Here is a 24704-nt window from a genome sequence, read left to right on the forward strand (position 1 = left end):
AGAGAGCTGCTTCCCTCTATGCACAATGAAGTACACGTCACATCCTCACAGGTTACCCATAAGGCCACCGCCCTTAAAGAGGAATAAGGGTGAGTCGGTAACACTATGTAACATAGGTCAGCATGTCTCGGGAGTGACAGGACTCTGTTAACTGAGTGGCTGCGGGTATTCTTTGGCCACAGTTTACTGCAGAATCAAATGGCTGCAGCTTGGACTGGTGGCTGCAGCTTTCCATAGACTAGACCTTGGAAACAGTGGTGGACAATAACATCTCAAATCAAGGTCTACTTACTCTTTTGTTCTGGAGTTTCAGATAGTTATAAAGCATGGAGGGGGAGACTCAATAATAGATTTTATATACTGTGGACATGAAGAGTGATGCACTACCACCTATAAAAAAGATAGAATCAAAAACATTATTCCAAAGTGTCCTCAGTTATTTGTGGTAGAATCAAATATTGTAGAATAACATCCATTGACATCAGCTCAGCGCTTAAATAATTTGGCCGTCATGGAGCTCTTTCTATGCCATTACATTGTCATTTCCCATTCTGAGATAATAAAACAGCACCAGATTTCTAATAATAAGTCAGCTTTTTGTCATCACAATTGTACAGTGTGCTATTCCGTTGACGCCCAAAGGTGACAGTGATGATACATCAGCAGAGAAGTGTGTGAATGTGCACAATTAACAGCTCTTGTACTGAATATGTAATTATTTCAAAGCATCTTTGAATTGTAATAGCTCCTTGGCTCAGGCCTTTCCTTTCCATTAAATCCTCCTTCATTCCACTGATTTGCAGAACAATCGTTTCTCATTCTGATTGCTTGGCATAATTTTTTATTTCTATGTTATTCTTCCCCCCCTACCCATCACTGTTCATCGTTCATCTATTTAAAAAGCACAGCTCCTGTGACCCACATGGCTGAGACAACCTCAGTGACAGGTACTCTCCTCTGGCTGCTCGGCACAGCTGTGGCTTTCACAGACCAACAGTGCCCCCTAGTGGATTTCTGTCAATTGTGTGGGGAGAAAAATCTTCTGTTAGGAGCACATGGTTGTTACAGTGTACCCCTTAAAATCCCAATCCTCTAACCTTGTTCCTCTCCTCTGTTGAGTCCATAAGAGCAGCTCTGTGCATTTAAAGCATTATTAGGATGAAGGGGACAACAGCTTTACAGAAAATACAGTATACCTGGCTATGTTAAATTAGTTAAAATTTACTGAAAGAAAACTGTTCTTTATTCATGCAGACTGATCAAAAATTGTCACCAGTAGGTCCTCCAGATCTTTCATCAGGTGCTCAGTGATGCAGTAAGCTACTGGAGAAACAAGACATATAGAGACATTAATGGTATATTTTTGTTCTGAGAGAAATGATTACCTTGTCTTCCAAGTAAAACGGGAACAGTCAAGCATCAGTAAAGCTTACATATTTGTCTTTTGATTGGTGTCTGTAATTTATTTGAATTCATTTGGCAGACACTTTTTACCATAGAAATGTACATATGAAGTACAATACAAGCTGCAGCAGATCAAGAAGCCTTTGAGAATAAATGCTTCAACACCCACTTCTATGTTTCACCTGATGCAAGTGCAACAAGGCTTGCAGGTGCATATAGTAACACAAATGCCTACTCACTGTTCAGTTTATGACTAGATGTTACAATACCTTGATGCACATACTTGAGACTACGATTGGGAGTAATAGTGCCATCCAGGGGATTCTGAGTGGGAGCCAAAGGGTTAAGGTTAGATGGATATAAACGTAGGAAAGAGCATAGAAAAGTAAGAGGAAGCCTAGGGAAGGCAGAGCCAAGGAGAGACGTCTGTGTGTACTGACCTCTCCCCCACCAGACTAGGCCACACTCTCTACCTCCCCCTGCTCCCACATTTTGATGAGGGAAGAGAGGGGAGAAGAGAGAAGAAACTCACAGGAGAAAAATGTACCTAACTTTATTCGAGATGGAGTTTGCCTGGTCCATTGTTGTTGCACATACTTGCAATTGTGAGTGATAGTTGGAGCCATGCTCAGGGAGGGGGTTTGGGTTTAGGAAGGGTTTAAGCTTCACAGGGGTCATCAGGTGGGTACTCTCTTTCAGTGGTGTTTCAATGATAGGTCCAGAGGGCTCATGTGGCATCCCAGGTGTGCCTCCCTCTTCTTTTCCTCCCTTTAACCCTGCTTTTGTAAGTGTCATTTCAGGGCCCAAGTGGTGTCACTCATCTTAATCCATAGCCACCTGCTTGCCTGTTCGGCTACACCAGAGAGGGCTGATGTTGGGCTTGGCATTCCCATTTCTTTGAGCAGCCTGGTAGTTGACTTGCCTACAAAGCCTCTGCAGCCCACATCAACTGGGCAAACCTTCGCTTTCCAGCTGTGTTGCTCAGCGTCAGCTTCCAGCTCAGCGTACATAAGGCTCTTGCGCTCGTAGGCCTCCTCCACTGTGTCCTCCCAGGGCACAGTGAGCTCAATGATGTAGACAAGGCGCAGTAAGGACGACCAAAGCGTGAGGTCTGGTCTGAGATTAGTAGAGGCAATCTCAGATGGAAAGCACTACGCTGATTCAGAATCAAGTGTGGTAACTTATTCCACCACTGAGGGAAGGACCACACTGGAGAAGAGTTTTAATTGAGACATCAAGCCTCACAGTGACAGTATAAGTAGTTGTTCATTTGCAGATGGAAGTGAATGAGAAGGCTCATTAATCTGAACGAGGGAGTCAACAATAAGAAAACAGTGGTCTTACAAGAATTTGGCCAGCCTGCATCAAAATTGTTGCCTGATATCAGACAAAATTGTCTGTTGGTTTCACTTTGTTTCCATCTTTAGTCTGACATTGTGACCACTCAAACCAGTTTCAGTGGGGTAAGGAGATTTGATTTTCCGTAGCCAGCAGATACGCCGGATCTGCCACTAAATATCAGCGGTAAAAGCAGTGTATACGTCACCACAACCACATGGCCTACAAACAAGTCAAGGGAGATTGATGAGTCAGAGAACTGATGAATGTACTGTAATTCAGGCTTAAATAAAATCAATTAATTGTCATCTAGGAAAACTACCATGGATTTTGCCCTGTAGGCCGATACTGATGTTTGTTTTATCAGCCGACAGTTCCGTTGTTGCTGTTGCTAGCTGACACATTACACTCCATTTAGACAGGTTACAGTTTTCCTGGGCCCTCATCAGTTCATGTTAAGTGAAGCACTGGTGCACTGAAATGGAGCAGACCCAGTCTAATGTCATTTTAAGCCCACACTGATGCTCAGCCATGCCAACATACTGGTTTTTGGCAGGTCTTTAAGAGTTGAGCAGCGAGAATTGAAAACAAACTATGATGGTTCTAGCATGTGGCTTGACAACACTCAACAGCTTGTCAACATCCTACCCATAGCGCTGATTGCCTAATTGAGTCTCACTGCTGTGCTCATTGGTTGTTTTTTAATTTTAACTGAAAAACCCCTATTTCATGTCATGATGCCAGATGAATCCGTCATCTCGAACTTCGTCCTACTCAAAGGTCTGGCCCCAGGCAATCAAATTTGTGCTTTTGTTTGGTTCTTAAAGACAACCAGCAGGAACTAATTCAGCAAATTTTGATTCTTCTGTGTTCAGTTTTTGCAGATAAAATGTGTGATTTTCAAATGTTGGCTGTCCAACAGCACCCAGTGACACCTCCTTTGGCAGAATTGACAGCTTTCAAACATCTCTAGCTGCCTATGAACATTGTGAAGAGGAATTTAGTCTGTTAGTAGTTTGTTTCCAAAAGTTGTGCAAACCTTAAATACAATCAAATACAGTGACAGATAATGCTTTCATTGTGAATTTTCAAACAGAAAACTGCACAGTTTCTTTATTTCATTATTTGGAAATGTATTTAATGTCAAAGACATTTTAAAATGTTGCCAGGAAAACACTGATGAAAGCAAAGAATGATAACATTTAAACAAAATGTTGCACAATTCATCTTTTTTTTTTTTTTCAATATTTGGAAATCTAATAGTTTTAAAAAATATTATTCGGAAGGCGTTCTTTCACCTTATGTGTCATTTGCTTGACTCATGGCAGGAGATATAATTGAATCAGTATCATGAGTTGATCAAGGCTGAGGCAGATGAAAGGAAAAACTTCACCAACTTCCACTCATAGAGAGAATTGCTGCAATAACTCAACTCACTTTTATGAATACGTTCAAGTGTAGACCAAAGAAAGTTTCGTATTATGATTAAAGGCCTTTAAGCTGGAAAAAAATTCTTTATGGGGGTGGAGAGTCTATTGAAGACAAAAAAGTGTTAAAATAGGAGTCTGTTACTGAGAAAACTACATTGAATCTGAATTTAATACAGATGACAACAAAGTACACTTGATACCTCAGCACCAAGGATAAACAAATTAACACACACCACACACTCCAATGAGTATGTCCACTCCTGTGAGAGCTGTAACCTGTTCATCAGGATGGTTAAGGAAGACTGCTGCATGCTTTCATTCAGGGCATTCAGATGAATAGAGGTGTCAGTTGTGCCGACTTGGCATGAGGCATAAAAGCTCTTCTTAGAGGTCAAACAGGCGAGTCAGCACTTTGCCCCAGGACAGCCACCTGCTGTCAAAGAACAGCAACAGGTGGGAGACTTCCCAGCTCATTTGCATCTCTACAAAGTTGAAATTAAAGTGCCCCTCCAGCCAGTTTTACTCCCTGTTTAATGGCTAACATTCTGTCTTAAACAGAATGGGGATGTGTCTAATAATTGAACATAATGTTAATCCATAACCATACCAACAAGACTGCAGTAGCTTGGAATACAGCAATATGGCACTTTGTTTAATTCCCTGTTTATAAGAGCACAAATTAGACAACAATTAACACAACACCGTTACTCCCTCTTTCACTCACTCTCTTCCTTAATATCTCCTCTTGCTGCAGCTGTCGGTTGTAGCAGTGTTGCCAACTTAGCAACCCCTCTAGTGACTCTTTTTCAAAAAAGCGGCTAGCAACAAATCTAGCGACTTTTTCTGTTGTTATTGGAGACTTTTTGGAGACTCTGATGTGAAAGCACGTATCGTTCTTATTCTCAACGAGCAGCGGATGCTGCCGTGTGCATAGATATCATATACAGTAGATACCTCGTTGACGGCTTTGGCCCGTTTCAGCGACATTTATGAATGATCCATATTTGTATTGTTTTTAATGTTAATCTGAACCAGCTGTTTCTGTTAAAAAGGACACATGCCCACAAATCATTAAACGCTGAGGACAGCTTTGAGCTGAAACGCGTCTGTTCAACTGCTGCTGTGCAATCCACTATATTAAAAAGTATTGTCGGGTTTTTCTGCTTTGCTGTAATTTTTTGGACCGGCACCCAATTACACTTTGAGACTTTTAAGTGAGCACGCCACGTTTGCTGAAGACTTATGTCCATATACGTTAGTACTAGCCAGCCGGCAGTGACCTCCCCAAGATGGCGGCGACGTTGACGCACAGTAGCCACAGGAATGCGTCATCTATGATTATATATATCTATGGCCGTGGGCCCCTCTCAAAGCACTCACAGGTGGCCCAGTCCTCCCTCCCAGCTGCAGTCAGAGCAGGAGATGTTAACCCCTCCACGTCCAGACTGCAAGGGAATCGCTCATGCGCGGAGCCGCCGCTGGCTGATCCCGACCTGGTTTACAGTCAGGGCGGGATGTAAATGTAAATTTTTCTTTGTCTAATATAAATCGCTGAAAGAAGGTTCATTTGTAGTTCTAAACATATTCAGGGTGTTTTTTTACTCAGTTTTTGTCTCTCCCACGACGTTATTCCTCTCTCCTACAGCATCCATTACAATTACATGCATATGGACAATTATGCAAATTAGGCGATGACGTCATTTAGCGACTTCTAGCGACTTTTAGGACAGCCAATAGCTACTTTTCTTACTGAGGAGTTGGCAACAGTGGGTTGTAGTGACAAGTAGTGAAGCTGCACCACCATATGCCGGCCACAGTCCAACAAAGAAGGATAAATAAGTTGCTGAGGTCCACTGTTTGAAATGGAGATATGAGACGTTTTGGAGATGCACCATCCACCAGCATCAGCCGCTCTCAGCTCAGCACCAACTCTGCCCCAGGCAACACTGTGATACTTGTTATTTTCTAATGGGGCTTTTCAACTTTTTGACTGAGAGTTGTGCACTTCCCAGTGTCCCGCCCTGTTAGAGGCCAGTGCTGGTGGACGGTGCAAACATTTCAGCATTTCAGACGGTGGACCTCGGTAACATTTCTGTTCTTCCTGCAGTGCACTGTGGCTGGGCAAGCGAGTGAAAGAGAGAGTAGGTGTGTTGTGATATTTCTGCCGGTTGGATTTGGTGTAATTCACTGTGTTGATTGCAGCTGTTCACTGTACTGTACATAGACTACTAGTTGACTGAATAGCTTTTAATGATGTGTATAATGTTTATAACAGTGTACCTGCACAAGCTTGGAGGATGACGTATGACTTGCAGATTTAACTGGTCATATGTCATCTTCCTGTTTTAGCAGTAATGTTTCTATTTTAACTTTGAGCAAATGTAACAGCAAATGATCAGTGTAACCACAGCCCTGGATGCTATATGGGAGTTAGCATCTCTGTGCTGCTCTTAATTGGATTTCAGTCAGACAACTCATGTTTAAATGTTGTTTTCAACAGCAGAACATAGTTAGATTTTGGCGTCTAGACTACAGCCTTATCACTTCCCGCAGATATGTTTACATGAGATATTGGGAAGTGATGATTTAAGCTTTTTCCCCCAAAACTTTCCTCTTTGATAAAGCTTATAGTTAGGGCTGGCTCAGGCTTGCCCTGTACCAGCCCCTAGTTAGGCTGACTTAGGCCTAGTCTGCCGGAGGACCCCCTATAATACACCGGGCACCTTCTCTCCTTCTCTCTCTCTCTCTCTCTCTCTCTCTCTCTCTCTCTCTCTCGTATTCTATTACTACATCTTGCTAACTCGGCCATTCTGGATGTCACTAACTCGGCTTCTTCTCCGGAGCCTTTGTGCTCCACTGTCTCTCAGATTAACTCATATCACAGCGGTGCCTGGACAGCGTGACGTGTGTGGTTGTGCTGCTGCCGTGGTCCTGCCAGATGCCTCCTGCTGCTGCTGCCATCATTAGTCATTAGTCATACTTCTACTGTTATTATACACATATGATTATTGTCACACATGTATACTGCCAGATATTAATACATACTTTCAACATATTGTACCACAGTAGCCAGAACTATAACTATAATATTATTACTTTCAATAATGTTGTTGTAAGCTACTGTCATTACCTGCATCTCTCTCTCTCTCTCTCTCTGTCTCATTGTGTCATGCGGATTACTGTTAATTTATTATGTTGATCTGTTCTGTACGACATCTATTGCACGTCTGTCCGTCCTGGAAGAGGGATCCCTCCTCAGTTGCTCTTCCTGAGGTTTCTACCGTTTTTTTCCCCGTTAAAGGGTTTTTTTTGGGGAGTTTTTCCTTATCTGCTGTGAGGGTCATAAGGACAGAGGGATGTCGTATGCTGTAAAGCCCTGTGAGGCAAATTGTGATTTGTGATATTGGGCTTTATAAATAAAATTGATTGACTGATTGAAAACTGCATGGATTCGGAGCCTAGCGCTGCTAATGAGGATTTTCTATGTGTAGGCCTAGGCACCGGCCGCAGTGTGGCCATTTCCCGTGAGCTCCTCGGCTACAAGGGGAATTAACAATCTAGTGAAACTACTATGTGTGGGCCTAGGCATCAGCCGCCATGTGGCCATTCCCCATGAGCTCCTCGGCTACAAGGGGAATATACTCTCTGGTGAGCAGCGGCTTGCTTAAGCACATTGACAGATGCTAAGATGGATAACATGCTAACCCAGCAAAGCAGCTATGAATATGTATTTATGCATTAAGGGTTGCATGAGCTTATGAGCTTTTGTGCCGACAAGATCTCCTTTTTGTGGAGCCTGACATAGCGTTAGTAAGCAGAGGATGACCAGCGGCCCAGGGATTTTAATGTTTAGATTGGCAGATGGAGAGCTGCAGTTGTAGCCACGCCATTTCTCAGAGAGTGAGGTGAGTAGCAATCAGGAGGTATGCCACAGCTCAGGCAGAGATCACGCAGCTTTGAGGTGAACCAGGATCTCGTTAATGGTTTGCAACCCTCGTGATGAACAGTGGTGCCAATGGTGGGTGGGCGAGCGATAATGCAGGAATTTTATCATGGAAGAGAAAGGACAGAAAGTAGTATTAGTTTTGGCAATAACAATTTCAGTACCATGGCAAGATCTATCATAATTTGAGTGTTTCAGGTATATTGAGCACAGGTGTTCTTCTATGGTTAAATCAGAGAATGTGAGATTGTGCTGAGGATTAAAGGAGAGAGATCTGGTTGTGTATTCACCGCACCTTGCCTGGAGGACGTGCCTTTTTCAGGCCGTTGAGGAGCAGCTGAATAGAAGGATTTCCGAGAAGGCTCTGGGATGCTGGGTCCTGGCATCAAATATAGAATTGAATCCCTGCTAGCATGGCTTTAATACTTTGCATTTGGAGATTGTGGGATACAAATGAAAACACAATAAATGCACAGACTACAGAGATATTTACTGGTAAAGGACTAAGGAGGAGGCTGGCACAAAAGGAACAGAAGAAATACCAAGCTGAATCATATGCTTTAATTGTGCTTTTGGCTAGACCAAGTCTCGTGTATTTGGGGTTTGGAGGTGCTTAATCGAGAGTCAAGGGACTGAATTTCAGCTGGCCAGACATCTTCAAACCACTCATTATTGTAGAATCCCCCAAAACCAACAGAAGGGGCTGCATCGATAAAAAACTGAAGGGAATCAGCAGGCTCCTCGAAGTCATTATAGAAGAAAGAAATACCATTCCATTCATCACATAGCAAGGACCAGAATCGCAGATCTGAGCAACAACCTTCATCTAAGACTACATTGTCATTTAGATTTGAAACGGAATTAGCCAATGCTAGCAAGTGTGAAATGAATGAGCAACCGTGAGGAATGATACGCATATCAAAGTTAAGGTGGCCTAATAGAGATAAGAGATTTCTTTTGGAGATAATGGCAGCTGCGGACCAGGATTTAATAGCAGCTCTAATGCAAGACAGCTTGTCTTCAGGCAGGGATGCATGCATGAGAACACTATCAAGCGTGATGCCGAGAAATTCTAAACATGTGGAAGGACCCACAGTTTTCTCCTCTGAAAAATATGCCCAATTCATGAAAAAGACTTTTGACTGTGGAGATGCTGCGAGCTGGTGGAGACGATGGAAAGTCACCTACTAGGAAATCATCTAAAAGACGCAGGACAAAAGGGCTGAGAGATCAATAATAAGACTTTTTTTATGAGAATATTTTCTTATAGCGACACCTATAGGGCTAACTCTGAAGATGGAGAAGGGGGATTTTGACAATGGACCTATCATGTAGCCCTTTTTAACCTTTTGACAGGAGCTCATCTACTACTGCTGGCTCCTTGAGGGCAGACTGCAAGCTTTGACAGACATGGGTAACTTTAGGGAGCCAGCATAGGCCTGCTAGGAATCCTTGAACTAAACCAGTGATCAGGTAATAAATAAAGCATCTGTCAGGGTGGTTTGAAAAAGCCTTGGAGAGAGCTGGGACATTCATTGGAGTGGAAGGATGCTTCACGTTTATTCCCCCGATTTTGCAGGACGCAGCCTCCAGGGACACACAGAGCGTGGGTGGCTGTCTCCACACCAACTACACACATACATAAATTTACAGTTTGGAAATGTACAAACATTTTCGTTGAAATTAATGCAGATGGCGCAGTTATATCCTGAGGGGAAAGGTACTTGTCGCTTGGGAGGATGGCTTACAGAAATTAGCACAGGATTTTTTTGGCTGGGGTTGAGATTTTGAAGTGGACAGTTCTTGCAGAGCAGTTCTTGGACAGAGGGAGGTTGTATGGGAGAAGGAACCACAGATGGAGCAGGCAAGGGTTTTGTGGCCAGTAAAATGTCTACTGATAAGTGCCAGATTGACTATGGACCAATTCAGTCTCTGATTGAATTTTTGGATGTACATGGCAGCTTTCGCGGAGAAGGATTTCTGGTACTCATAAAAGAGAGAGCCACCATAGGAGAGAGCAAGGTCTGATATAATAGCCAAATAGGTGTCAAGCTCTTCCCTACGTTGTGGATTTATTTCACAAATGGTGTCTCTAAACACGCCAAAAGCAACGTTAAAGCTATAGTGCGTAACTTCTACATGTCCATAAATGTCTGTTTCACCCAAGCCACTACTAGAGGAGATGACACAATGCTGATTAAGCCGATCGGCTCCTCTAACATCTCGCGGTATTTTTCAATATATATCATTTTTAGTTTGCGTGTCGACTGGCGACATTCCCACGCTGGCACACAGGAAATGCCGCGTTTTACCTCACAACAAGAAGGGAGGGGGAGGAAGAGCGGAGAGTCTCATAGCAAGAGGTAGAGCGCAGGTAGAAAGAGAAAGCAACATGGCGGAGAACCCAAAGAAGCGGCCGAGACACGGTTCAGAAGTGGATCCTACCACAGAGAAAAAGCCTGGACGTTCGGCTGAAGGTCTGTTAGCAAAGAAGGAAAGTGACCGACGGAGCAGGCAAACAAGGATTTGTATTGGCGTCGCTTTTCCTCGGTGGAGAGCCCTGAAGGAAGAAATTGGGCTGAGGGCAGACACGGATGTTGCCTTGCTGCTGTTGGATAAGTAAGTGACTTGGTTTATAATTATATTATGAGTAGTATGTGTTGCTGTTACATGTACTGGACCTAGTACTTTATTATTTTCTTGGAAATGGTGCTATGAACATAATGTAGGCCTAATGTTAGCAGCCTGGTGTTCGCCACGTTGTGTAGCGTTGTGTACACGGTGTGAAGCGAGTGTTACTCTGTGTACACGGTGTGTAGCGAGTGTTGCTCTGTTTACACGGTGTGTGGCGAGTGTTACTCTGTGTACATGGTGTGGCGTGTGTTACTCTGTGTACACGGTGTGTGGCAAGTGTTACTCTGTGTACATGGAAGTGCCGGCTTATTTGTTGTAATCACGCATTAGCCGCACTATAGCTTTAAATTCTGCCAGTGTTAAGGTTTTTGACAGCCTGGGATCACTATCTTTTATCTTTTTCCTGGGGGAACTCGGAGTGCGGGGACAGAGTTTGAGGAAGACAGTGAAGGAAATGTCGGATGAAGCAGCTAGATCTAGTCAGTGGATTTGGATAAGGAGCAATAATGTCAGTTGGGGGCCAGCAGGGGGACCTACTAAGCAGGGTACATAACTCCTTGAGATCAGGTGGAGAGATCCATCAATCAGTCCTATCAGGAGAAAATCCAGGAAGAGGAAGGTTATTTAAGTGTGGGAGTGGCCTATTTGAGTGTTTGCTGATTCTATGAGTTTATCTTCTTTATCTCCTTTAACTGTAGCTTATATTGGAGTTATGGTATGAAGCATGCGAAATAGGGTATGGTGAATGTGCTAGGAAAGTTAGTATCGCCACGGTCACTACCTGGAGCTTGCATAAACGGAGCCTGGGTTTGTTGAAGGTGGCAGTGCTGTTTGGGCTGAGAAAGCCATGTGGTAATACGTTAGGTAAAGGAGGTTGTTTTAAGGGCTTTAAGGGTTGTTTAAAGGGGAGGTAGACTGTACAGCCTAACCCGGTGGGGGAGTGTTACAGCCTAGCAAGGCTTCCCTCCCTGGGTCAACCTCCTCTGTGGTAGTATACGTAAGGTAAAGGAGGTTGTTGGGTCGGTGCGAGGAGCAGTGAGAGCTGGCATTAGGGGAGTGTCTCTGGGACTACCCTACCTATACTACCAAAGAACATTCAGGAATCAACAAAGTGATTAACATTCATCTGAGGGGAACATGAATATAGTTATGCTCCAAAGTTCAATCTATTAAATATTTACCAAAATCTTGACCAAGCAACCGGCATTACCATTACACCATTAGAGCTCTGCAGTAAATGACATTTTTAAGGACAGTTGAAAGTCACAAACTCAATAACTAGTCTAAAACAGGAGTGTATGAAGGTGCACTTCACCAATGTCATGTCAAAGTCAAGCCTGTGAAAAGCTGCATGTTTTCTGTTGCTCTGGAAGAGTTTTGACTAGCCTGTCAACATAACACTAACAGCTTGTAGACAACCAGTTTTAACACAAAGTCAGTGTTACAAGCTACAGGTGTGGCTGACTGGAATCGGAGCCAGTGTTTTTGGAGCTTAATAGATACTAAGGAATAAAAGTCAGGATGGTTTTGCCCCTGCTGCTTTGATTTAGGCCAGTCTTTTGAAAATTTGTCTTTCACTAGTTTCCCAACTTTGTTGAATTGCAATGCTAGATAATTGGAGTACTTTGAACTGTAAAAAGGATTTTTTTTTTACACATACCTAGAGCCTCATGCACAATTACATATGTCTTGTTGAAAATCTGTACTGACACACTGATAAGTCTAGAAACAGAAGACTGGCAGAAGTATTACATGTATTTTTAGCGCTCTTTTCTAGTTCTCCAATGAAATCAAGGTGGCGTCGCACTAACAACACAAATCACTTCCAGGTAGACTTGAATAACAATTGATTTGAATAGTGGAGATAAATGAAATCTGCAAACTTGTTTCCTTTTTCTTTTGTCATTTTCAGCACTAACTTTAACGTTTAAAGATATATAGTTAAACACTGTGTCTTTGATAAACCAAATCTACCAGCGCAGAAGCTAAACAATGTACTGCTGTAGTTTTGGCCACAGCAAACGTATTTTAGTTATGTATGCTGTATTTGGAATATTTTCTTTGCTTTACCTTACATACTAACCAATCAAGGCAGCAGTAGACGGGCAACTCCCCTGCTCTGGGAAGTAAAATTACTGCCCATGGAGTCTGGTGGCTTTTAAGGTAACGGCTTCCGTTCCCTGTCGGAAAGTGCTGTCTGACAACAAGGTATGAATTTATGTACATGACATGGGTGTTTTATAACCAGAAGGTATTGTAAACAAACATAATGGTGGGGTCTATAGACCTTTTCACTACTACCCTGTTGCTAGGGCCACCCCTTTGGTCCTTGTTTACTTCCTGCCAGCTACTGCATTAACAAACATTCCAACAGGAAATATAAAGGGACCCATTAAGAATTTATGTATGGTGTCATTAGCTACGTAACCAAAAGCCTCCACTAGAGACAGAGTTAAAGCAAACCAACCTGCATGAGAACACACAGAGAAAAAAACTCATATCAAGACAACAAAGTCAACTCCAGAGTGAGATGGAGTTTCTTATGAGTATCAGGAAACTGACCCCAGGGGAGAGAAGGGAAGGGCTCAGATGAGAGATGTTTAGAAGGCAGAGGGAAATGGAGATTGAGCACAGAGCAAGAGTTGCTCTAGAGGCTCTTCAGAGGTGCACAACAGAAAAGAGGAAGAAGACAAAGAAACACAAAGAGAATATTGAGGAGGAGGAGGAGGCAGAAGGCCAAACAGCAAGAGCAAATGAGCAAAAGGCGGAGAAAAACAAGACTGACTGAAGAAAGAGAGGCTTCAGTGGAAAGAGGTGATGATGGTGGAGGAGGAGCAGATCAGAAGGCCCAGATTCACTTTGAGTGATCTGATAAAGGAGCAGTAGAGGAGGTGCGAAGAGGTTGAGCTTTACCTCCTGTGAGGAGTAGGCGATGATGCCAGCTTTATGTGACTGATCTCTGAGCTGAAGGGCCAAGGGCAGAGAAGAGGAAAAACTGTGCAACAACAGAACAGAGAACACACGCTGAGACTGACCACCCAAGTGGCTCCACCGCCCCCAACTGAAGTCGTGTCATTGGACAATGAAAATGTGACGCAAAATTCTACTAGCTCTGTTTCACACTTGAAACTTCTAGCTGCATGTTTAGTGTAATTTCAGGGGGATAACCCCAAAAGCCTAAGGCTTACCCTGCCCGGAGCAGGGCCAGCATACCCGAGGCAAAGTCGGGGTTAGCCCACTTTGGAATGTGCCAGGATTCTGCCAGTGTGAAAGCTTTATTAGCACAAGGCTGACAGCTCACTCAGGCTGGGGCTAAGTGCAGTGTGAAAAGGGTGTTAGGTATCATCCATTGGCTGCTGGACTACTTTGACAAACACAACTTCCCTTCCTGCTCCAACAATGTAACTGACTGCTGTCGAACTGATATCTGTCAGGAAAATAAAAAGATGCTTTGCTGCACACTTATTACAATGTCATCTTTCTATGTTAAGTCCATGGGAAGACACAAGTAATTGCCTAAATACCAAAGACTTGTGTCTTCAATAAGCTGTAATCTGCAGGTATTTTCTTTTTTGGTCAAGTCATTAAATCATGACTCCAGGCCAAGTCATATGACTAGAGTCTACATTTACATGTCACGTGATCCAGCTGCACTGGAGTGACGTAGTTTTAGTGCAGTCGTAGGTAGATAGGAAAGTGTTTCGTCTCCATCAAAGATTGTATATAAAGATGGACGACATAACAGCTCCCCAAAAGTGAAGCCAAAATATGTGGATCACCCCCGGGTGGCTGGCTGCAGTGCAGGTTATAAAGCCCACCCTCTCCATGTTAGTGGATGGGACACGGGCCAAACTAAAAACTCAAAGTACACATCAAATGAAGTCTTTTTAAAGATGGTTTCTGTCATGTAAGGTAGTTTTTATCACGCTGCTGTATGTTCAAGTGTTCATGTTTCTGGTAAAGTTTGGTTTTAATTAGTTATTCAATGCTATTAAATACAAATCAAGCCAATCAGTAGGCTCGCATTCAGTGGCACTGCTCGCGAATAGTCAGACGGTTGTATGGGCAGGAAAGGTTATACTGTGGAGAGCGCTACTGCGCAGACTCTGGCTCCAAATGACCTTACCAGAGCAAGTTGCAGCGGCCGTATCTGGGATATTTTAGCTTCACTTCTGTACAGTGGGGGAGACACATCATCCATCTTTATATACAGTCTGTGGTCTCCACCAATAAAAAAGATTGTCTGTCTAATAATAATCATATTAATAATAATAATAATAATAATAAAAAAAAACAAGACAAAGGGAGGAAATTTAAAAATACAATATATACTTTTTTTACAACAGGGTTTTAAGGGCTTTACATGCAATTTGATACTCCCTGTGCAGAAACAATACATTTGAATCCACAATGAATGACATAGAAATATATCAATTTTCAAGACTTTGGTCATTTTTCCAAATTGTTCGTCAAGTGTAAACTTTGGCCTGAGGAGAGATTCCATGAAAGCTCAGAGGGTCACCACAATCTTTAGGACTTTAGTTATCATTAGATTCACTAAATTGCTTTTAAACAATTGAATTTATTTGTGCGTTACCAGTTGAAATCCTTTTTAAAAGTTTGTTAGGAATTCACTTTTTGATCGACTGATTGACCTTCATGTGTGTATAGGAATATGATATCCATGATCCATCCATTTTCAACCGCTTATCCGAAGCCGGGTCACGGGGGCAACAGGCTGAGCAAAATACTTCAGACGTCCCTCTCCCCAGCAATGCTTTCCAGTTCCTCCTGGAGAATCCCAAGACCTTCCCAGGCTAGATGAGGTCTGTCCTGGGGCCTCCTACCAGCTGGACTTGCCCAGAACACCTCTAATGGGAGGCACCTAGGAGGCATCCAGATCAAATGCCCGAACCACATCAGATGACCCTTTTCAATGCAAAGGAGCAGCAGCTCTACTCCGAGCTCACTCCAGATGTCCAGGTTCCTTACCCTATCTCCAAGGGTGAGCCCAGCCACCATATAGAGGAAACTCATTTCAGCCACTTGTATCCGCGACCTCATTCTTTTGGTCATTACCCATAGCTTATGACCATAGGTGAGGGTTGGGACATAGATGTAGTAAATCAAAAGCTTTGCCCTCTGGCTCAGCTTCCTCTTCACCCTGAAGGTCCGGCACAGCGCCCACATCACTGCAGACGGCGTGCCAAACTACCAATCCATCTCAAGCTCCATTCTACCCTCTCTCGTGAATAAGACCCCGAGATATTTGAACTCTTTTGCTTGGGGCTGTAATTCACTCCCAACCATATGTATTCGGGCAGTTTGACTTTGTGACCACTATGTTCATGCAGGACTCACAGTGGTTGTGTAACAGATGTCATACACACAATGTGCACCTGTGCTGTTTGCGCCCTAGGCTCATGTTTTCTACATGTATTAAGTCTTTCAGTTGTCCCCACCTGTGTTTAGAGTGAAGGTCTCTGCTCTGTTAGCTGGGCTGCAGAGGAAAGCAGAAACAAACAAAGTAACCTACAGCACTTCACCGCAGCAGCAGACAAATGGCCAGAATTAGAGTTTAAAATGGAAACACTGATTCATAGGTTTAGCCCTGGCCTGCCATATGTTTTACAACCATTTGGGCCCCATTTAATATTTAGGACAATATTTTCCCCGACTGTAGTATTCTTGTATCTCCCCAGGAGACTCAGGCTGGGAGCTGGCCAGCAACCAGAGAAACAGAGAGAGCCAGGCTCTATATCAATGACTCCTAATGAAGATTAATTAATGTAGGGGACAACTGTTTATGAATTATTATAACTATTATAAATGTAAAGGCACAAACAGTAGAATTTAGTATGAAACCAAACTTGAGCTTTGTGATGCCACTGAGCACACAGGAAGTGTGAGTACATACTGATCGCATGTTTCTGTTCTGTAAGCAGAAGATTGGTTTGTGCTATTTCTGTGGCATCACTAGAGTACATGCTCTCTCCAAAATCACATGAACCACTTCATTGGTAAAGTGTATTTTGTGTATTGTTTCCTACACTCTGCTGTAATCTTCAACCTATAGCCAAATGAACACTTACATTCAAAAGTGACTGATCTAAATCACACACTATTCTCTACAGGAATATGCTGTTATTGTATATTGTGTCCACATATGAATTTAACTGCATCAATATACACCAATTAAGTGGCATGTCTTAGACATTAAACAGGATTATACAACTGTTTTACCTTAAAATAAGGATACTTCAGTATCCTTTTGATGGTACACTGTAGGCCCCGAACACCTGCACTTGCGCTACTTATCTTTGGTAAGCGATCTACTTAAAGTGCGTAACCCTTTACAGCACTACATTACACACCACCATATATGAAAAAACTAGGTCAGTATTCTCAGTTCGGACATTATGGCAGAGGCAAAGGAGAGTTGTAAAAATCCAAACCTCACACACCGTTAGCAATGTATGAATTATACTTTGTAATTAAACTAACTAAACTAATGAGGGGTTGCAAACTCTTTACAAAGTCTCGATGTAAGCTAAAGTGATCTGTCTCACAGCTTAAGGGAAAACAATGACAATCAGACATCCAGCGTTTCCCATACTTTGATTTAGTTCTGGTAGCCCGCTACAATGTCAAAAGTGACCGCCACATATTGATTTTCTATTTATTTTACTGTTTGGGTGTTTTATTATTTTATTCACTCAGTCCTCCGTGCTCCACCCCTTCTCTCTCTCTCTCTGTTTATCTAACCACATATGAGACAAGAATTAGCTAGCTGCCGTCCCTCCACCTCACATCCCACCACTAGGGTACTTCGTCAGCGGGAAGAGAGTGAGCAGCAGCTCGAATTCAGCCTGCTCAAATCCCAATTTAGGATCATTGTCCTGTTGTAGAAGCCATCTCTTGTTCATAATCAGCTTTTTTACAGAAGGTGTGATGTTTGCCTTCAGCATTTGTTGGAATTTAATTGAATCCATTCTTCCCTCTACCCATGAAATGTTCCTTATGCCACTGGCTGCAACACAAGCCCAAAGCATGATAAATCCACCTGTCTTTAACAGTTGGACAGGTGTACTTTTTATGAAATTCTGCACCCTTTTTTCTCCAAACATGCCTTTTCTCATAAGTTGTTTTAACTTCATCAGTCCACAGGACTTGTTTTTAAAAGCATCAGGCTTGTTTACATGTTCCTTTGCAAACTTCTGATGTTGAATTTTGTGGCGAGGACACAGGAAAGGTTTTCTACTGATGACTCTTTCATGAAGGTCATATTTGTACAGGTGTCACTGCACAGTAGAAAAGTGCACCACTGCTCCAAGTTTGCTACATCTTTCTAACAATCCTACGAGCAGCTCTCTTGGAAAGTTTTCTTGGTCTTCCAGACCTCAACTTGACCTCTACAGTTCTTCTTAACTGCCATTGCAGCAAAGGAAGCCTTGGGCCACCTTGAGGCAAACACAGGCTGTGGTCAAATCCAACTTGAGAAAGGAAGGTCATAAGGACAGAGGGATGTCGTATACTGTAAAGCCCTGTGAGGCAAATTGTGATTTGTGATATTGGGCTTTATAAATAAAATTGATTGATTGATTGATTGATTGATTGATTTCTTAATTACATTATGAACTAAGGAAACAACTACCTGAAAACACTCTGCTATTTTCTTATAGTCTTCTCCTGCTTTGTGGACATCAGTAATTTTAGTTTTCAGAGTGCTAGGCAGCTGTTTAGAGGAGCCCATGGCTGCTGATTGTTGGGACAAGGTTTGTATATTACCTGCAGTTTTGTAATTTGATTGTATTCCTATGATCTAGTAGATGACTGAATTTATGTATTGGTCTAACAAGCCTGTGGGACATCTGATGAAGCACCATATGTTTTTCTCATGAAATGAAAATGCTTCATTTCAACTCATGTTAAATGACAGAAACAACATGAATTTACAACGGGAATTATTTCTATTATTTTTCTTTTAAATACATTATTGTGTTTTTTTAGTTATTTTATATCATTTGTGTTACCTATATTTATATATAGATGTTCCTGTTGCTCTTATTTATGAACAAGACTGAACTGCCCCAGTGTATAAAATGTGCTATAAAAATAACGTTGCAATTGCTATTCTCTTATTTTATATTTGTATTTGAATTGACACAGTGTCTGAAGACCATGTGGGTGACAAAGCAAATGACAACAATGTTGAAAGATTTATGACTCTGTTGTCAGGGTGGTGCAGTCAAGTGGCACTACAGCTGTTGAACATCAGGTTCTCCCTGGGTAAAGAATGTGTTGCTCATATCAACATTAGTTGAAGGAGCGACCACTGATAAAATTACTTTCCAAACTTCCTGTTTGTGTTTGTTTTTCCCCTCAGGTCTGAGAAAGCAGGAGAGATTGCAACTATTCCCCTGACCAAGGTAAGACTCCACACTCTGTTTTATGTGTTGGTGTTGGTGTTGGTGAGGTATAGAGCATTAGGAAGATGCACATAATGAATATTGTGAATTTACTTAAAGCCTGTCAGCTGAAGCAGTTTTCCCTCTGGTAAGCATTTTAGCCTTCTCTCACACCCTGAAGTCACATGAATGCCAGGGAGTTCCCTGACAGTCAGTGGAGCTAATGAGAAACAATTTACAAAGCATGGAGCCATCCAGTTGCCTTTGACTTCTAAACATGCGATCACCTAGATGACACTGAATATTCTTAGATATATAATAATCATAATCATAATTGTACGCTTTATTCCCACAGCACCTCTGAAACAAAGTTCTAAAGTGCTTTACATGGTTGAATCAGGAAGAAAAAACATTTCAGGACTTCAATAAATTAACATCAGACTATTAAGCTGGAACTGAGAAACAGCCTGCAGAGTCCTTCTGATGATCTGAGGCTGCGCGCTGGCTCAATGTTACTGGGAGCTGAACCATGCAGTGCTTTAAAGGTCATCAATAAAATCTTAAAATGAGTTTTAAATCTAAAGTTTTCAACTGCTTTTTAAAGGCCGAGCAGCTGCATTTTGTACCAGCTGAAGGTGTGAGATGTTTTTTTTTTTCATCCTGAACACAGGCATTGCAAAAATCTAACCAAGATTAAATAAAAGTATTAATGACCTTCTCCGGATCAAGTCGGCAGAAAAAAATGACCTGATGATGCTTGAGATGCTCCTCAGCTGATAAAAACATGATTTAATGACTTCTGTAATTTGTTTTCCAAATGAAATATCACTGTCAAATATTACAGCCAGGTGTCTGGCTGCAGGTTTCACATTTGTGGACAAGGAGCCCAGACGTTTCTCTAAAATAGAGAATAATTTTGAGAGACTGAAGAGAATAACATCTGGGGTTTTTTCAGCTGTAGGATATATGTATATTTATATGATTTATACACCGATCAGCCAAAACATTATATTTGCAATGCACTGACAAGTGAAGTGAATAACTTGGTTCTGGCATTCATGTGGATGCCACCTGACATGTTCCACCCACTCAAACACCATTGCAGACCAAGTACCCCCCACCTCCCCCCACCCCACTCATGGCAACAGTACTTCCCAATGACAGTGGCCCCCCAGCAGAATAAAAGCAGCATGCCACACTACAAAAACTGTTTAGAAGTGGACTGTGGAGTGTGACAAAAAGCTCAAGTTTTCGACCTGGCTTCTTAATTTCCCTGGTCCCAATCTGCTCAAGGATTCTTATGATGTGCCGGTACCCCAGATGTACCCCTAATTCAAGGTGGGATCTCCTTGAATCGGACTTGGCTCTGACCTGTCAAGGCATGGACACAGGAACTGTGGGAGTGTCCTGCAGTGTCTGGTACAAGTGCGTTGGCAGCAGATCCATTTAGCCCAGTGGGTTGTGAGGTGGGTTAATGGCATGTGCCACAGATGCTCATTCACATTGGGGTCTGGGGAATTTGGAGGCCAGGTTGACACTTTGAAGTCTTTGTCACATTCCTCGGGCCATTCCTGAGCGATGTTTGCAGTGTGGCATGGTGCATTATCCTGCTGGGGGGCCACTGCCATCTGGGAGTACTGTTGCCATGAGGGGCTACTTGGTCTGCAACAGTGTTTGAGTGGGTGGAACATGTCAGGTGGTATTCACATGAATGCCAGAACCAAAGGTTTCCCAGCAGAACAATGCACTGGAACAAAATAATCGAAGTTATTCACTTCACTTGTCAGTGGTTTTAATATCTGGCTGATCAGTGTGTATATATATATATGTAGATAGATAGATAGATAGATAGATAGATTCTGTAAGCACAGTCAGCAACAAAACTCAGCATTTAAACAATGCTCAGCTGGTACCAAGGGTCTCAAAGTGTGCCAAGAAAATATCCCCCACACCATTATGCCACCACCAGCAGCCTCAACTGTTGATATAAGGCAGGACGAATTCATGCTTTCATATTGCTAACGCCGAATTCTGACCCTTACCATCTGAACATCACAGCACAAATCCAGACTCATCAGACCAGGCAACGTTTTGATAATCTTCTGTTGTCCAGTTTTGGTGAGCCTGTGTGAATTGTAGCCTCAGTTTCCTGTTGTTAGCTGACAGGAGTGGCACCCAGTGTGGTCTTCTGCTGCTGTAGCCCATCTGCTTCAAGGTTCGACGTGTTGTTCGTTCAGAGATGGTCTTCTGCATACCTGAGGTTGTAACGAGTGGTTATTTGAGTTACTGTTGCCTTTCTATCATCTTGAATCAGTCTGGCCATTATCCTCTGACCTCTGGTATCAACAAGGCATTTTCACCCAGAGAACTGCTGCTCACTGGATATTTTCTCTTTTTCCGACCATCCTCTGTAAACCCTACAGATGGTTGTGTGTGAAAATCTCAATAGATCAGCAGTTTCTGAAATACTCAGACCAGCTCGTCACATTCAAAGTCACTTAAATCACCTTTCTTCCCCATTCTGATGCTCGGTTTGAACTTCAGCAGGTCACCTTGACCATGTCTACATGCGTTATACTTGCATTAATTAGCAAGTTGAACAGGTGTACCTAATAAAGTGTGTATATCGACAAGAGAAAAGACGCAACACCGGCAAAGAATCCTCAAACCTGCAGCACAGAGCAGACAAGTTAGCATTAGCATAGTGAACAACAAACAAATGAAAGATGCTAACTACACTTACCACTCTGAGCTGACTTTGGTGCGCATCAGACTCCTCATCTGAGTCTGACAGAGGCTCAAACGTGTGGCTGAAACTCTCGATGTTTTCTCTTACCCTTATGCTAACCATCTTGATGCACACTGCTCTTTTACATATCGAGCTAGCATGAGCAGCACTGGGGAGCAGGAAGTGGGAAGGGAGAATGAGATGATCAAAGTTGTTTAACTATTATGTTGGAAAACTATGTCAAACAAAATTGAAATTTAGTATTAGTAAAATTAGTATTACTTTAAAATCCATCTGGAGGGGGACATTAAAGGTCAGCTGAAAAAGAGAACACTTGTAATTATTCACTTCATCTGGAGTGTTTGATTTTATTCCACTGACAGAGGAGGCGTCAGTTGTTGTTCCATGTTCCATGGGTGCTTCACTGGAGTGAAGTTAGATGTTAGACGTTTATTCAGCCTGGCTCCCTCTCTCAGCAGTACAGCAGTTTTTACACGTCTGTGCCCAGGGGCCCATCGCCTCACAGTCTGTGCCTATTCAACAAATGTATGCATGAGTTATTACTGTAACCTTCTGCTGCATTTAGTGATAGTGATTGCTCATGACGAAGGTCACTGAAAATGGCATCAAGATGCTTCTATGGCATTAAAGACTTCAGGGGTTAGATTCAGCCTCATATCTCACTTTTGAATGTTTGATGGAGTAGGCTACTTAAAGTCTTCAGCTCAGCCATGATGAAGTATTTTGTTAGGTGTATTCAAAGTCTTTCTGGAGCCTAACAGAACAGTTCATTTTCTATTTTAAATAAAATATCAATCCATGCTGTGTCTGAGATGCAAATTGACACCATAGACTGTATAATAAAGATGGACGACATGACAGCTCCCCAGAAGTGAAGCCAAAACATCTTGATCGCCCCCTGGTGGCTGGCTGCAGTTCAGGTCATAAACGCCGCCCCCTTCATGTCAGCAGATGTATGGAAGCCCATTTCCTTGATGGAAAAAAATAAGATCTAATAAGTCAAAATAATGAGATAGTAAGTCAAAATAATGAGATACTATGTCAAAATAATGACTTGCTAAGTCAAAATAATGAGATACTAAGTCAAAATAATGACTTGCTAAGTCAAAATAATGAGGTATTACCTCAGTGTTTTGAGTTAGTATCCATCAATGATGTTATCCATCGTGACCGAGAGATGAAGAGTATGGATTGTCAACGGCTGAAACTGTACTCATTCACCTCATTATTGGACTTGGTATCTCATTATTTTGACTTAGTATCTCATTATTTTGACTTAGCAAGTCATTATTTTGACTTAGTATCTCATTATTTTGACTTAGTAAGTCATAATTTTGACGTATCTCATTATTTTGACTTACTATCATTATTTTGACTTAGTATCTCATTATTTTTGACTTAGTATCTCATTATTTTTACTTAGTAAGTCATTAGTTTGACTTAGTAAGTCATTATTTTGACTTAGTATCTCATTATTTTGACTTAGTAAGTCATTATTTTGACTTACTATCTCATTATTTTGACTTAGTATCTCATTATTTTGCCTTAGTATCTCATTATTTTGACTTAGTATCTCATTTTAACTTAGTAAGTCATTATTCTGACTTAGTATCTCATTTTAACTTAGTAAGTCATTATTCTGACTTAGTATCTCATAGTTTTGACTTAGTATCTCATTATTTTGACTTAGTAAGTCGTAATTTTGCCTTAGTATCTCATTATTTTGACTTAGTAAGTCATTATTTTGACTTAGTATCTCATTATTTTAACTTAGTAAGTCATTATTTTAACCTAGTAAGTCATTATTCTGACTTAGTATCTCATTATTGTGACTTAGTAAGTCATTATTTTGACTTAGTATCTCATTATTTTGAGTTAATAGATCTTATTTTTTTCCACCAAGTGGCGGAAATGGGCTTCCATACAGATGGCACATGGCCCAAACAAAAAAATCTAAGTATACATCAACTAAATTTTTCCCAAACATGGTTTCTGTCATGTTAGGTAGTTCTTATCATACTGATGTATGTTCAAGGGTTCATTTTTCTGATAAGGTTGGTTTTAATTAGTTATTTGATGCTGCAAAAAAAGTCGGTGTGACCTCATGATTGACAGCTGTGTGTGCCAATTAATGTGCTCGCAATCAATAGCACTGCTCATGATTGGTTGGTCAGGTGTATGGATGGGAACTCGATATTGCAGAGATTGCTACTGTGGGCAAATTTGAATCTCCTGGGATAGTAAAGGAATGACCCACCCTACTCTCCCTATGATTGGCTACTACACATTGCATTCATTGGTTGTATTGGTTAGGTTTAGACAAGATGAGTGGGATTGGTTAGGGTAATGGTAAGAATGTCAGGATAAGCCAATCAGAGGCAAATTGAGGCAGAGGAAGGCGGGCCATTCCTATGCTAATGATTCTAATAATTCCAAATGACATCACAGTGCAAGATGGCAGCGGCCATATTCGGGATATTTGGCTTCATTTTTGTACAGTGGAGATGCGTTTTCCACCTTAATGTATAGTCTATGAGCGAGATACTCATGGGTTGTTTTTTCTCTTCCTCTTGCAGGCTTAACAGAAAGACAGGAAGACATTCAAATCTCTGGCTATATATATGCTGTGAAGTATTACTGAGTTATCAAGGCCCCCTAGTTTCACTGTGGCCATACAGAGCTGCAGTGGGTGCTAAAAATTGAATGTTTCTGTCAGTTTTCTTCCTGAACCTTTCATGGAGCCTACTTGAAAACTATTCTTCAAGTCAGGGTCACTGTGGATTGCTTAAAACACCTTA

General features: G+C 41.9%; 1 protein-coding gene across 1 annotated transcript in view; it reads left to right on the forward strand.

The window, feature by feature from the left end:
- Window positions 1-24704, forward strand: part of LOC117253454 (uncharacterized) — a 154021-nt gene that overhangs the window by 113355 nt on the left and 15962 nt on the right. Inside the window, exon 13 of the mRNA XM_033620922.2 lies at window positions 19136-19178. Coding sequence (XP_033476813.2) covers window positions 19136-19178 — 43 coding nt within the window. The remainder of the gene's footprint in view (window positions 1-19135; window positions 19179-24704) is intronic.

The sequence above is a fragment of the Epinephelus lanceolatus genome, chromosome 6 (genome assembly GCF_041903045.1).
Source record: "Epinephelus lanceolatus isolate andai-2023 chromosome 6, ASM4190304v1, whole genome shotgun sequence".
Taxonomy (NCBI): Eukaryota; Metazoa; Chordata; class Actinopteri; order Perciformes; family Serranidae; genus Epinephelus; species Epinephelus lanceolatus.